At 32.0% G+C, this 16315-nt stretch overlaps 1 protein-coding gene across 2 annotated transcripts; it reads right to left on the reverse strand.

Moving 5' to 3' along the window:
- Positions 1-10942: 10942 nt before the first annotated feature.
- Positions 10943-15233, reverse strand: LOC114760235 (G-type lectin S-receptor-like serine/threonine-protein kinase B120). Of its 2 annotated transcripts, XM_028949501.1 has the most exons (8): positions 15177-15233; positions 13592-15093; positions 12860-12970; positions 12547-12764; positions 12248-12458; positions 11858-12095; positions 11625-11772; positions 10943-11518 (listed from the first exon to the last, which is right to left on the reverse strand). In XM_028949501.1, exons 2-8 carry the CDS (start codon positions 14916-14918, stop codon positions 11216-11218), a joined length of 2556 nt encoding a protein of 851 aa, XP_028805334.1. In that variant the 5' UTR covers positions 14919-15093; positions 15177-15233; the 3' UTR covers positions 10943-11215. The 2 variants fall into 2 exon arrangements, with proteins under 2 accessions (XP_028805334.1, XP_028805335.1); XM_028949502.1 differs by lacking the exon at positions 15177-15233 and having other exon boundaries at positions 12547-12758; positions 13592-15156.
- Between the last annotated feature and the right edge of the window lie 1082 nt (positions 15234-16315).

Here is a 16315-nt window from a genome sequence, read left to right on the forward strand (position 1 = left end):
AGGACCTGTGAAGGTTAGGAAAACCTCCCATGTCTCTCTGAGAGAGAGAGAGAAGGGGGGGGTATTCTGAGTGAAAGTAAATGATTATTTCTCTTCATGACCAAGACATATATTCGGAGGAAAATCGATAGGTGGACTGAATGAGAGAGGCAGTTGACGGTGGCTGGTGTCCTCCTCTGTCTTTACCTGTATTTTCTCAGCCTCTGTCGTTTCCGTTTTTTTTTTTTTTTGAACAAGGCAAAAGGGGTTTATTTTCGTTTTAATGTTGATATTGATTTTGGAACAGGAGAATCATTAATCCCCGTAGTAAATTTTCGAAAGATGCAACAAAAAGTCGGTGTATTCATTTAATATTCATATAATATATTCATTCCTGTGTTTTTTTTATAAAAACTTAATAACTAAATTATGAGTTAAAAAATAATAAAATTAGTTAAAAATAATAAATATGTAAGAAATAATTTTTTTCTCAAATATATCTCTATTTATTTATGAGGAGATAAATAAGAAAGAAAAATAAATAATAATAAGAGAAAATATGAAAGAGAAGATAATATGTCATGTCAATCTTTTAATTAATACAATGTATAAAATTAACAAAGAGCAAAGATAATAAAACATATTAAATATTCAGACCAATTCTAAATAACTCTTATAAAAAAAGATTAAGACAATTTAAATTTTTGGTTCTTATAAAAAAAAATAAAAGGAAGTAAATCCTTATTATTTGTCACTTACAACAGAAGATTTTGTTTTTAGCCAGAGAAAGTATACCATCCATTTGATAAGAACAAAAATAAAATATTTTATTTATTTAATGTTATCTTTAGCCTACAGGTAAGAAATAAAAAGGAGAAGAGGGGAATATCAAATAGTTTTCAAATATCGAGGGACTCCTTTGTTTGGGGAGTCAAAAAATGAGGGGCCAGAGCAAGATGACTAGCCATAAATGGCGGGCTGGTCATTTTTGGCTATGATGTTGCGATATTTTCTTCGCTGTCGTTATCAGATTAAGGGTGTGTTTGGATGAAACCAAACCGTGGTTTGGAAAAGTGATTCTGGAGAATAGATTTTAGAGGTGTTTGGCAAAACCAAAACCTAGGTTTCAGAATCACTTTTCCGCAAAATGAGGTAACCTCCTCCACATATTTACTTCGTAATCCGTAAAAACACTTCTAAAATCATATTTGGTTTCTATCCAAACACCCCCTCTGGGGAGAATAGATTCTGTGAAGAATAGATTTTGTAAAAAAGTGATTCTGAGAAGTGAGAGTGTTTGGATAGTTGTTATCAGAAACACTTTTTATATATACAAATTACTAAAAAAAAACATAAGTTAATATGATAATTACAGAAAAAATAGATTTTATGATATATTTTAATTTGAAGGAATAAAATTGTTAATAATATATTTTTTACCAACATAATTAATAATACATAAAATAATATAATTAATAAATAATTAATGTGTATATATATTTATAAAATATAAGATTAAATATGTTTATCAAAAAATATGTTTATAAACAAATAACAAGATACATATCATATAGGCTCTCACACTCTCCTTTTTTTCTTCAAAAGCAAAAAAATTTTGCTTTTTCCAAAACCATGGTTTTGGAGTCAAAACCATGGTTTTGGTTTTTAGAGGGGGTGTTTGGGTGATTGACACCCCAAACCATCAATCCCAAACCATGGTTTGGGGTGTCATCCAAACACACCCTAAAAGGAAGCCAAATTTGGGGAACCATATCTGCGCACAAGTATCCAATAATCCATGGAATCCGCTTTACATTTTGTTTTTAATTCTGAATATCTTCAAAACTTAAGATCTTGTAAATAATTCCTTTCATACGTTATTTTATTTGTGCTAATAATGCGATCTTACATTAAAAAATTATCTTCAGTTGTTTTCCTTCATGAATGAATATGTACTATTGTACTCTATTGTGGGCCGTCGCCCATTCATAATATGTTCACCTTCTTTTTTCCACACAATTAAGGCAAATTAATATTCAAATTCATAGTAGTGACCAATTATCAATAATATGATTTGTGCCAAACAAGATCTAATAGAATTGCCATCAATAGAAAGATACGTGTGTCTCGTGCTTATAAAAAATATTTATGATAATTTTATTATTGATATATCCGTTGCTCTACATAATTCAAATTGACTTCAACGTGTGCAAGTATCATTACGGCCAATATGAAAAACACAAAAAGCGAAAATAAGGAAAAGGAAGAACAAGAGAAAAAGGTTGAAAAAGAAAAAAAAAAATGGTTGTTGTTGTTTTTTTTTTCAATTCAATTTTTAAATCATTGCTTTCTTCTAAAAAGTTTGACGAGTCCCGTTTTGAACCACCATGCAGGCATTGTGTTATAAAGTAATGGGAATGACGCATGCAAAACGCAATAAGTTAATATGAAACCCATTAGTTTAATTGCCGTATTTAAGGTTTAAGCAATTATGTCGGCCCCAAGAAAGGTCCAAACTCCAAACTATCCAGTGAATTTGACATTGTAAAAGTGCTCAAGTTAACTTAAAAATTGCTCCACCACATACGTATATACATTAAGTATATATATGTATATATGAAGCAAGTAGGCGAGCACTTAAAAAATGGTTGTCAACTCAAATACGTAAGTTGGGTTCGATTCGGTTTTGATTTTATGTTTGTCTCAACGCAAATGAAAGAACATGTGAGAGGGAGCGCTGAGACAGATTTGGAAGGGGGGTGAAAAATTTGAGGTGTTGGAACATACGTATGTTTGGAAAAACAAACATGTTATTAATACTCCTCCGGTCCTTATTATAAGACCCAATTGACTTATTTGAGGAGATTAAGGAAGTAAGTTAAGTTGGTTATTTATAATAAATAAGTGTTGTCATTCCTAAAATATTCTTACTAATTAAGTATATTGGCTAAAACTATCATTATTAGAAGGATTATCTTGGAAAAAAATGCATAAATATAAGAGACAAAATGGATTGGGGTCTTATAATTAGGACCAAATAAAAAGTCAAATGGGGTCTTATAATAAGAACCGGAGGAGTAGTATTTTACAAAAATGGCTTATCAGCCTATGTTTCTCCGGAAACAACCAATTAATATTACTATTACATACTAGAATATAAGATAGAAAATCAAAAGTAATACTCCTCCAATCCTAAATATAATACCCTTATACACACTAGTATAAGGATTTCATATTTAGGATTAGAGGAGTTTTTTTTTGAGTAATTTAGGGTATCTTTAAGTCACTTTAAATTTTACAGTAATTTAATATTAAAACTCTATCAAGAAGTATGATTACTTTCTTAGAGTTGAATTGTGTTCTCTTTCTTATTACGACGATGAGATAGCTTATCAAAAGTAATGTGCTTTTCATTATTTTTGTATACTAATACTTCTGGTTTTTAATATAAGATCTTATTTGACCTTTATTTTGATTATAAATATAAGATCTCAATTCATTTTTATTCTTGCTTGCTTGATTCTTATTCTTTGTTTTGGCCGGTTATATGATTAGATGATTGAAAGATCAAGAAATATTATTGTTGGAGCAAGTGCTGCTTTTAAAATCTTCTTTTACTTTATTCAAAGGGCGTTGGAAACTAGTTGGAATATCAACTTCATGCTTCTACCGAATTTTTCAAAGACCATTTGAAATACTTGCAAAAAGTTTTTGAAGGTCACTAATAACTCTATAAAATTTTTTTTACTTTTTAAATTTTACACTTGCAAGCAGTGAAATAAATTTTTTAATATCATATATATATATATATATTAAAAATACTCTTTCAATAGTCTTTTGCTTTATTCAAAGGGTGTTAGAAGATAGTTGGAACCCGTTCTTACGTAGATAGAACATCAATTTCATGATTCTACAGAATTTTTTAAAGGCGGTTTGAAAGACTTATTAAGTATTCTGCCATCTAAACTTAATTTTTATTGATACCAAGTAATCGCATATTATATTTTTGATCATACACGATTACACGCATCTAGAATCGAACCAGAAAAATCCCCCAAACTTGAGGATTAGGCATCTCATCAGGTCCAAAAGGCTCTCGCAATTGCACGTTATACTTAAATCAATCAACACCAAGTTAAATAAGGTTATTCCTGTCTTTAGCTCCTGAAGTTTAATTTTATTTTGATTTTTAAAATTTGAAACTAATAGTTTTTATCTCTAAAATTTAATCTCATTTTAATTCATTTAAAAACTCTTGGTTCTTGGAATAGTGTTTTTTCTTGAAACAAGGTCACCGATTTCAGATTTCATAGAATAAAAATGATATTAACCCAATTGAATATCATAAATCTAACTTATACGTGGACTTCTATTATATTGTGGCATGTATCATCCTCACGAGCACAGATTTTTTAAAAATATTTTTTCACTGTTATAAAAAAAATATTTCTATAGCTATATTTTCAAAGCATTAATGTGTTTAATAGCGGTGTGGAATATTCAAGCTATTCATATACTACTTATTTTTTAATTTTGAGTTTTTAATGAGGCAATAGATGTTTCCAGACTGAAAAATTAATGAAAGTGACAAGAAATTCAATTATAGTCACTATTAGTCTGACATTTTCTTACTTTGATGATGAAATGGTAAAGCGTTCCAAATTTGACTTGATTATCACAATAATATAAAGCATTGGATGTTACAAGCTAAGAAATCACTAGTTTGGTTTCTAGAAAGATCGTCTGTGATCTTTCTTTTCTTTTTTTCTTTCTTTTTTTTAAAATTCTTCTGGGGTATGACCATGAAAAATAACCATTACAAGTCTGCATCTAATGGATATTACAGTCGAGTTATTGACAAAATTATATTTATATCATTCCTTTACTACACCTCTGCGGATATGACCTTTGGCTCTTATTTTTTATCTGTCATTTTTTGAGTATGGACTTGACTTTCATAGGATGTGATTGGTTTCATCACTATTTGAAAGGATAGCCATTTTTAATTTTCTTTTCTGGACAAGGCCAAAAAAAAAAGAAGAACAAAAGACAATGGAGGAAAAACGAAGGAGAATCGATATAGGCCATTAATTAATTCTTCCCGTTGCAAATCCCATGCATGGCATCATTACTCACTTCAAGCCTCATCGAGTCAAGATGAAGTGGGTATTTGGAAACATCTCAAAAAATATTTTATGTCTTGTGAGATACTACTTTTGGGTCTTAATATAAGGCCCCGTTTGACTTTTATTTTGATTCTAATATAAGACCTTAATCCATTTTGTCTCTCATATTTACTCAATTTTTTCCAAGATAGTCCTTCTAATAATTATAGTTTTAGCTAACATATTTGATTAATAAGGATATTTTAGAAAAGACAACACATATTTATTACAAATAACTAACTAAATTTTTTTCCTTAATTTCCGCAAATTAATCAACCGGCTCTTATAATTAGGACCGGAGGTAGTAACATTTTTTTCTCATATATTTACCTCTTACAACACAAGTTACTTAAAATCATATTATTAACTTGGGTCAGGACTCAAATAGAAAGATAGGTAAAGTCATATAATATGTTAAATGAGGTTTATATTTTACTGTTTGTTTACCAAGAACTGCTTTTTCTTCTTCTTATTACTATCTCCGGTTTTAATTATAAGATCCCGTTTATAGACGACCTTGTTTATAGTCTATAAACAAGGTTATATAATTAAAACCGAGATAATATTATTTTTCTTTCCAACGGGCCACAAAGACACTTCCATACAATAAAAACAAATACACAGTCACATTCAATTTTTTTTTTCCTAATGTTAAAATTCGTGAAAACGAAAAATGAAAAAAGACATTTATAATACATAGATTTCTCTTTCTTTCTTTTTTTAAATTTGCCTCATTTTTTTTAAAAAAAACGCATCAATGGGGAAATAACTGAAAAGTGGGTGCAAATAAAACTTGTTTGGTTATGTGCTATGTTATGTGGGAGAAAAGAAAGTCAGAATGGCATTCCATTTCATTGCATGTTTGGTTGGCTTCCTTGAAAGTTTATTCCATTCTCAACAGTATGCATTATTCATTCTCTACAGTAGATTTTATTCCCTCCACAATTCTGACGGAATGGGCAAAAATTCCACCAGCAACGATGGTTAAGAAGTCCATAATGCCCTTGTGTTCGTAAAATTCGTGAAAATGGAAGGTCAAGAAATATAATTGTTGGAGCAAGTGCTGCTTTGAACTGTTTGGGTGCCTTCAAAACCATAGTTTGAGAGGCAAAATTATGGTTTTGGTGGGATATCACCCAAACAGCATCAATTTTGAAGAAATAATTTGAAACCATAGTTTGAGTCAAAATCATGATTTCAGGAGAAGTGAATCTATTCTGCTTCTGGTTTAAATTGTAGAGCATGATTGTGCCTGTTAGAGTAGATATCAACAATAATATGACTTTAACATTTCTCAATTATTTTTTTATAAACATATTTAATCTTATATCTTATAAATATATATACACATATTAATTATTTATTTATTATATTATCTATGTATTATTAATTATGTGGTAAAAATATATTATTAACAATTTTATTCCTGAAAATTAAAATATATCATAAAATCTATCTTTTATATAATTATCATATTAACTATATTTTTTTAATAATTTATATATATAAATGTTTCTGATAACAACTATCCAAATACTTTCACTTCTCATAATCACTTCTTTACAAAATATATTTTTTTTCAGAATTTATTATCCAGAAATTATTCTCCAAACTATGGTTTGGTTTCATCCAAATAATCTTTTTATTCAAAGGGCGTTAGAAACTAGTTGGAATATCAACTTCATGCTTCTACCGAGCTTTTCAAAGATTATTTGAAATACTTGCAGAGTTTTTTTTGAACTTCACTAATAACTCTATTAAAATTATTTTAATTTTTAAATTTTACACTTGCATGCAGTGGAATAAAATTTGTAATATCATATATATATATGTATTAAAAATACTCTTTTAATAATTTTTGCTTTATTCAAAAGGTGTTGGAAACTAGTTGGAATATTTTCTTAGATAGATCGTCAATTTGAAAGACTTATTAAATATTCTGCCATCTAAACTTAATTTTTATTGATACCAATCAATTGCATATTCTATTTTTGATCACGCACGATTACACGCATCTAGAATCGACCCAGAAAAAAACCCCCAACTTGAGGATTAGGCATCTCATCAAGTCCAAAAGGCTCTCGCAATTGCATATTATACCCAAATCAGTCAATACCTTTAACAAGTTAAATAAGGTTATTACTATCTTTAGTTCCACAAGTTTGATTTTATTTTGATTTTGATCCCTAAAATTTAAAACTAATAATTCATTTAAAAACTCTTAATTCCTGGAGTAGTGTTTTCTTCTTGAAACAAGGTCACCGGTTTCAAATTTTATAGAATAAAAATGATATTAACTTATGCTTGGACTTCTATTATATTGTGGCATGTATCATCCTCACTAGCACGAATTTTTTAAAATATTTTTTCACTGTTATAAAATAAATATTTCTATAGCGATATTTACAAAGCATTAGCATGCTTAATAGCGGTGTGGAATCTTCAAGCAACTCATATACTATTTATTTTTGAATTTTGAATATTTAATGAAGAAATAGATGTTTCCAGACTGAAAAATTAATGACACTGACAAGAAATAGAAGTATACTCTGACATTTCCTTACTCTGATGATGAAATGGTAAAGCGTTGCAAATTTGACTGGATTATCACAATAACGTTGCAAATTACTAGTTTGGTTTCTAGAAAGATCATCTCTGATCTTTCTTTTCTTTCTTTCTTTCTTTTTTTTAAAAATTATATCATTCATTTGCTAGCCCTCTGCAGATATGACCTTTGACTGTTATTTTTTACAAATCCCATGGCATCATTACTCACGTTAAGTCTCAAAAAATATTTTATGTCTTGTGAGATAAAATTTTTTCCTCGTATATTTATCTCTTACAACACAAAATTACTTTACATCATATAATTAACTTGGGTCAGGACTCAAATAGAAGGATAGATCAAGTCATATAATATGTTAAATGAGGTTTATATTTTAATGTTGTTTACCAAGAACAGTTTTTACTCTCTTTTTTCTTCTTCTTATTATTATTTTTCTTTCCAACGGATCACAAAGACACTTCCATACAAACAAACCAATATGCGATCACATTCAATTTTTTTTTTCCGGTTACAAGAAACGGGATCAAACCCGCACGCACACGCACATACCACTAGGCCCGATGGCCAGTGGTTGATCACATTCAATTTTTTCTTCTTTTAATGTAAATTTTTTTTTTAAAAATAAAGTTGCCTCGTTTTTGAAAAAACGCATCAATGGGGAAATAACTAAAAAGTGGGTGCAAATAAAACTTGTTTCGTTTTTGAGGTTTTCGTTGGGTAGGAGTACAGTATAAGTATGTGTACCTTTACATGCTAAAAATAGAGCCAACTTGGATGGGTAAAACCAGACAAGATATTTTTGCCTATCATACTTTCCGTCTTTAATATAAGATCTTGTTTAATTATTGTTTTGATCATAAATATAAAGACTCCTAATTCTTTTTGTCTTTTATATTTATTGATTTCTTTCAAAATAATCATCGTGATAATTATACATGTTAAATATTCAATTAAATAGTAATTTTAGTTAATAAATATGATTAGTAGAGATATTTTAAGAAAGACAATATCTAATTATTATAAATAACTAACACAATAAATTTTTTTAATCTAATCAAATTAGTTAACTAATTTTTATATTAAAGGATAAAAGTTATTATGTTATTTCATGTGGGAGTAAGAAAGTAAGAATGGCATTCCATTTCGTTCTCAACAGTATGCATTATCACATTCTCTACAGTAGATTTTATTCCCTCCGTCGGAATGGGCAAAAATTCCACCAGGAATGATGGTTAAGAAGTCCATAATGTCCTTGTGCTCGTAAAATTCTTCCCTTCCACGTGCCATCATCTGTCGTTAGCTGTAAATGCAATTGGACGGATCAGCATGTTTTTTTAGCTCACGTGGCAAAGGATGAACCGTGAATCGAAACCATGTGAATATATAGAGGGTTCAAGAGAGACCTTATGATCAATCGGATGAAATTATTTCATTAACATTCCAGTTTTTATTCTTAATAAATATTTATTTGATATTTTTTAAAAATATATGTAAAAAAATTCTGCCGATTAAAGCAATTGATGATGAATATTATACTTTTTTTGACCAAAATATAAATATTATATTTTTATGAACAAAAATTAATATATTTTTCTCATTAGATACAACTATCTTTGGTCCTTAATATAAGAATTAGACAACTATCATTTTCAATCATGTACATTAGATGACTAGACTTATCTGAGAACTCTTTGCAATCAGTAAATATATTTTGAAAAAAGATGGGAAGTGAAGTAAATTGGGATTTTATATTTATGATGAAAGTTAAATTCCTTACTGGCTCTCATATTAAGAACCTGAGGTAGTGTATATTATTGTACAACCAGATATTAATGTTTGTTATTTTCATAATATACCGAGTATATTGATCTCATTTCATCAAATCTCAATCCTTTCATGGGTTGACTATAGAATGATGTAGATGCAGCACATTCACATAAATAGGGCAACTTGAATATTTTTCATGTGATAAACATGATTTTTTTGGGATAATGAGTGCAAAGCAGAAAATCAAATAACTAACCACTCTCTAAATAAAAAACAAAACATCAGTTAGAATCTAAACATGATTAGATTGATGAGTAAGGAATCAGCAAATTAAGCTTTGGGCTGCTTAAGCAAACTGGAAAGATGGAATGTGATTTTCTGTGTGTCTTTTCATTCATTCCTCAAAATAAAAACCCTCCAAATCTTTTCATGCAATCCAATATAATCACTTAATCAATGCATGAATATGAGCTTAGCAAACTTAATTATAAGCCTCGCACCTCTCCCATATCATTGAATTAATTTCCAAACATTTCATTTTTTAAAAAAAAATATGTTTATGGTTATACACATATATTTGAATTCATTTTTCTTTCAGTTTTGGTTGATCAAGTGTCCCTCTCACTCATCACTAAGATAGACCCCCTGTTAACTTTTGGATATTTAATTAATTTATGGATTATGATCCTTTGGGAAATAACATGCTTCATTATCTTCAAAATAAATTATTAAAATTATTTTAATTATCGTTCACACACACACATATTGCGCAAGTTTTTTTTTAATCTTTCCTTTTCAATGTATCTTTTTCAATTTTTTCCTCTAGTTTAATTTCCTTCCGACACAAAGATGTTTTTCAAGAATTTAATCGAAATTTTACTGTTTGTTTGTCCATACACATCAACAAATTCATTGATTCTATATGGTCAGAGGATTGAATGATACCAGTGGCCTAAAAGGGATGCTTCAATGATACTTGGTTCCTTATAAACAAAGGCATCAAGACATCCTTTTAGCCTTAGAATATAAGCACGACAAGAAGTGTTGAAATGAACCCAATAAAAATCTTCACATTTTTATTTTATAAACATAATGAAAGGAGAAATATTGTTAATTACTAATATTGATACTAAAAAAATATTATATGAATTGTTTTGGCCAGGTTTTTCTTAATGGATATTAGAGATATTTTAGGGTGCAGATAAATTTCCCCCTTCAAAATTAACAATTTTTTTGGGGGCCAGAACCGTGGTTAAGTTAGCAAGAGAATGGAAAAAAAAACCATATCTGGGCCCAAATCCTTACCAGGCCCAAGAGGAGGACAGCGGTCAACGGCTACTTGCTGCCTTCTCTCTCGTCGCAAAGTTTCATGCGGTTATTCACAGCTCACAGGTTTAAAAAAAAAAAAAGTTGGTACCAAAAACATATCATACACAATAATTAAATTTTAACAATACACAAACACTTTAAATGGGTTGAATTCAAGTTGAACTCTAAATCCATCCAATGTTTTTCTTCCCATGTACAATTGAATCTTAAAAATATCTTAAATCTTACATCTTTACAATCCCAGTTCAAAACTAACACCTGACACTGCTCATGTTCATCTGTACTATAGATAAAATAAAAATCGAAAAACTGATTTAATCTTGTGACTGTATCATGTGTTTAAAGGGTGATCACACTAATGAGCCTCAAAAAAAATGAAAAAGAGAGGAAAGAGAAAGATGCAGTTCTGCTATCTGACTAGATCCACTGTAATTGTCAAACCATTTGAGGACGCATCAAGAGGCCCATCCATATGTACATGTTCATCCTCAGAACTCGAGCAAATCAAAGGTTGTCTGGGACATGGAAGAGCCATGGTTTCACTCTCTAACATCAGAACCACAGTAGACATGGTTGGTCTGTGACCTGCAGAATCCTGCACACACAACATCCCTATCTGTATCCATCTCAAAGCTTTCCTTCTTGGTGTTGAATCACGGATTTTGGGGTCCACAAGCTCCATCCCTCTCTCTTCATTCCAGAGTCTCCATGCCTACCCGCATTCCATTATGCAAAATTCAGCATTCACAGTGAAGCAAAGCAATTATGCAGGTTGTATCAGGCAAGTATTGAAAAAAAAAAATGCAGCATAATCTTACATATCCAATCAGACTTGGGCCATCTTTATCACGGAAGCTTGTATTCTTACGGCCAGTCACAATCTCAAGTAGTAACACACCAAAACTATAAACATCAGATTTCACTGAAAAGAGACCTTCCATTGCATATTCTGGTGCCATATAACCACTGAAAATGTAATGTTATGTTGAGATTAGTGTAGGTTATTGTAAGTTTATAATTGAACATATAAGCCAAATGAAAGCATGCTTACTATGTGCCAACTACTCTATTTGTATTGGCTTCGTTTTGGTTGCCTCCAAATATTCTGGCCAAGCCAAAATCTGAAATTTTCGGATTCATATTTTCATCTAGCAAAATATTACTTGCTTTTAGATCACGATGAATGATTCGAAGTCTAGAATCTCTGTGTAAATAAAGTATCCCTCTTGCAATGCCTTCAATGATTTCAAATCGTTTTTTCCAGTCTAATTTTTTCTGCTCAACTGGGTCTGCCATGATTTTATCAGAAAGGGTAAGAAGCACATCAAAACAAACCAATCATTCTGACAATGTGTGGTTAGTGTGTTAATTCTTATCATCCTTAACAAGATTAAATTGAAAACAAGAACATATAGGCAAGGTTAGCTAGGAAGAAACTTACCGAATAAATAACAATCCAAGCTTTTGTTAGGCAAGTATTCATATACCAGCAACTTCTCCTCCTCTTGGATGGAACATCCCCATAGTCTCACCAAATTTCTATGTTGTAGTCTAGCTATCAGCACCATCTCATTTTTGAACTCCTCTAATCCTTGGCCTGAACATCTTGAAAGTCTCTTGACTGCTATTTCTTCTCCCCCTGGAAGCTTTCCCTGGCAATGGAATGATAAACAATTTCTGTGAGTTCGTGTTTTTTCATTCAACCTTGTACTTCCTCAAGGCAAGGCAGAGCACTTTTACCTTGTAGACAGGACCAAATCCCCCCTCTCCGAGCTTATTCTCTTCTGAGAAATTGTTAGTGGCTATTGCGATGCAATTGAAATTGAAGAATGGTAATTCTGGCCCGCTTAGTTGATTCCCTTCCAAACTAAACTCAGTTGATCCGGAAACATCTACTGAAGAATCTCTACTCTTATTTGTAACAAATATGGGTACATTATCATTCTTGCCTCCTGAAGCTGAGGAAATTATAATTAATACTAAGAAACAATCAAGATTTCTCTTGTTCAAAAAAGATTAAGAAAAGGAAACTTCAGGAAGAAACACGTGTTACCTTTGCTTTTTCTTTGAAATATATATGCTAGCCACACGCACAGTCCTAGGCAGATTACTCCTGCTACAACCGATGCTATTATCATTATCTCAGTCTTTTTACTCCTATTGCCTGCATTTACAGACATAACGGTCATCCACTGTAACCATAAACTGTGAGAAATGGTTTGAAGATTCAAAGCGGCGTACTCTTTCCAGCATCTTCGTTTAATATGACATTCAGCCATTGACTCGTGGCTGAAGAAATTAAAATAGTCATAGGATGAGCTCAACTACCAAAAGAAATGCAAGCACTTATTATTTGCTGACTAAAGCTTTCCTCATACTGGAGTTTGAAAGGTAGTGGGGATATATTTCTAAATGCATGCGAGAAATAAGCTACTATGAGGCATAACTCAAGTGCTATTTTCCCTTTCTGTTGTAAGAACAAAAATATAAATTTTGTATAAGACTGAGAAGAAAAAGAAGAGAAGTTGTAAAGAAGAAGAGGAAACAGTAATAACAGTTTCTCGAAATTTGACGCGTGAGGATTGTCTCTGCGTTTTGAAGTCCTCGCCAAGTTAACGTAAAGTAGGCCTACCTTGCCCACACTGCGCCTACTTTGCCAAAGTAGGCTTATTTTACGTTAACCTAAGGACTAAGGAGGCAAAGAGACATGAATCAGGTGTTAAACTTAAATCGTTTAAAGGAAAAAAAAATTCAATCTATGGATTAAAACAGAGACAGTTTTCACCTAATTCAGAAGCAGCAAGGCGGATGAACAACGTGTTTCCTCCCTTTCCAAAGTGGTCAATATCAACTAACTCCCCATGCCAAATCATGCACCCGATCCCAATAACATAAGCATAAGCAGTACAATTACTATCCGAAACACAGCGATTCTCACAATTCTCTTTGGTAGTATCAATGCCAGAGTTCCTATCAGCCACCAAATTTACAAAATCAGGCAATTTCATACACCTAATCATCAAGAATCCATCATCCTTAACATTTTTGTCTGTTCCATTACTAGCTTTGATCTCATTCTTTAGTGGGGTTCTCCTTTTACACCCACCCGACCAGTTCCCTTTCTGCCACTGATCCCAATCCTTTGGCTCAAATCCCTTTAAGCAATTACAGATCGGTGAAGTGGATAAACAGCATACCCCAAAATTCCCACACTTGTTATACAGGTCACAATCATTATATGGCTCCCTTTCCACAGTAGTCCACTTTCTCTCGCCTTCATCCCAAATGAGCTCCCTTTCAGTCCCATCCCAGCCTATCTGAAACCTGACCTTTTCAGAACTGTTCAGTGGATTATATGTTAAGTACCTGGTTTGGTCATCATTCACATTGAGTCTAAAACCATAAAGATAACTGCTGGTCATGTTTGACACACCTGTGAATATTCTACCATCCCAATACCCACTTCTCCATCTCCTTTTGCTTCCTTCCCAAATCACTATCTGGAGTGCTGCACGAGGATCGAGTCCCATTGTGTAGTTCCCTGGTGAAGGATTATCAGCAGATTTCCAAGACACAAAAGTACGTACCTCTCCCATTGTTTCATTTACTGGAACAATCATACCAGGTAGAAATGTATCTGTTGGATGCTCAAAGCTCTTCCACAACTTCCTGTTAGTAGGGCTACTCGAAAGAATAAGGTTTCCGTCGTCCCGGAGAAAAGCCTTCGACTTGTTTCTCGGGATTGGGATTGACACGTTACTGGACCAGACTGTGTTGTTTTGCCCGTCCAAGATGACCAAGTTGCCATCTCTGCTAATTGTTATAGCCCCTTCCTTGTCTTTAATTGGGTTTCCTCTGTTCGCAACCCATATCACCGACGGTCCGGGGACGCTGTACCAAATCCCGACGTATCGCACAGGGGAATCTTGGGGACTGAAGAAACCCAACTCGAAATTGAGTCCATTTGATACGACTGTGTCGCCGTCTCTGATCAACTGGCCCTGAGTGATTGAATTGAAAATGGCAGCATGGGAAAACAGAGCGAGAAAACAGAGGATGAAGAAGGTGACGAAGGAGAGCGGAAAGAGTGGAAGAGTGTGTGCGCTCTCCATGGTCGTTTGTTAAAATTAGAAGTAGAAATCAGAAAATGGGGAGAGAGATTGGCGGGTTGGCGGGATGACATAAGATGAAATGAAAGGAAGCAGTAATAAGCAAAGAAGCTTGAACACGCATGGTAGTGCCGTTGTAGTCTGACCAAGACGAGTATGTGAAGCCGGTGAAGTGAACCTGAAACGTAAATCACATTTTATGAAACTGACAGGAAAGACCGAGAGAGAGAGAGAGGGGGCGAGGTAGGAGAAGAAGAAGACTATGGTTTCATGGGATGCACAAAAACAGGTGGGATCCACCCGTCCTTCTGTGAAGCTGGGTGGTCAGCAGACACGTCCAAGATTAGCCAGCAAACCAGGTGGTTCCGACTTCCGACCAGCGCTTCGAATTTTCCAATAGCTCGGTGTAATACGCTACTGGTGATAGTGCACTTTTTAACTCCTCATATGTACAATTTAATAATTTGGATATGATAATTAGTGTTAAATATATTTACCAGTTTTAATACCTTCATAGTAATAAATACACTCATTGATTACAGCAAAATCAATAAATACTTTTAATAGTTGTTAATGCTTAAATAAATTGTTATTTTAAGTAATTAATTAAATAAGATATCTTCTGTAATAATTAGTACTCCCTCCGTTTCTTATTATAAGAGACAAATAACTGAATTACGTTAATAAAAAAAATAGTTAAAAATAGTTAAGAACAATCAATGTATAAAAATTATAATTTTTTTTCAAAAATACCCTCATTAATAAGGAGAGAGAGCATGATAGAGAACAATTAAATTATTAAAAGAAAGAGAAGTGGGAGGGGGAGAGAGTGTGAGTTGGAGACAATAAATATGGGTAAAATAGGAAATCAACACAAAAAGTAGAGATAACTTTTAAGTATCTCTTATGTATAGGAATATGTTATAAATATCAAATGCCTCTTTTAATAAGAAACGGAGGGAGTATTGCATTACAACTAGAAAACATGTCACTCACAAATCCATAGCATGATTAATCTTTAGGAAGCCTATATCCTTCCGTTGGCAAAAAAAAAAAAAAAAAAGGAAGCCTATATCCTTTTCCCTTCAAACATTCTATTTTCAAAACATGATTCACACAAACTTTTTTCAAGTGATTTCTTTAACATAGTATATCTTGAGATATTTAGAAGATATATGATTTGTTTGAGATTTAGTCATTTATTTTCAAATAATATCCTTTTCAATCTTGCACTTTAGGTCTCTTCTAATTTTGACGAGCCTCCAAGACCAATTTAAATGGTTTTTTTGGATTAAATAATGACAAATTTCATGATTGCACAAATAATTCAAGCTAGTTTGTTAAAATAATCTATTTTATGTCTGCATACTTATGAAGACTACTCTATGAAGCAAAGTAGC

Source organism: Neltuma alba, unplaced genomic scaffold (genome assembly GCF_004799145.2).
Source record: "Neltuma alba isolate B1F8T4 unplaced genomic scaffold, ASM479914v2 tig00010952_pilon, whole genome shotgun sequence".
NCBI lineage: Eukaryota > Viridiplantae > Streptophyta > Magnoliopsida > Fabales > Fabaceae > Neltuma > Neltuma alba.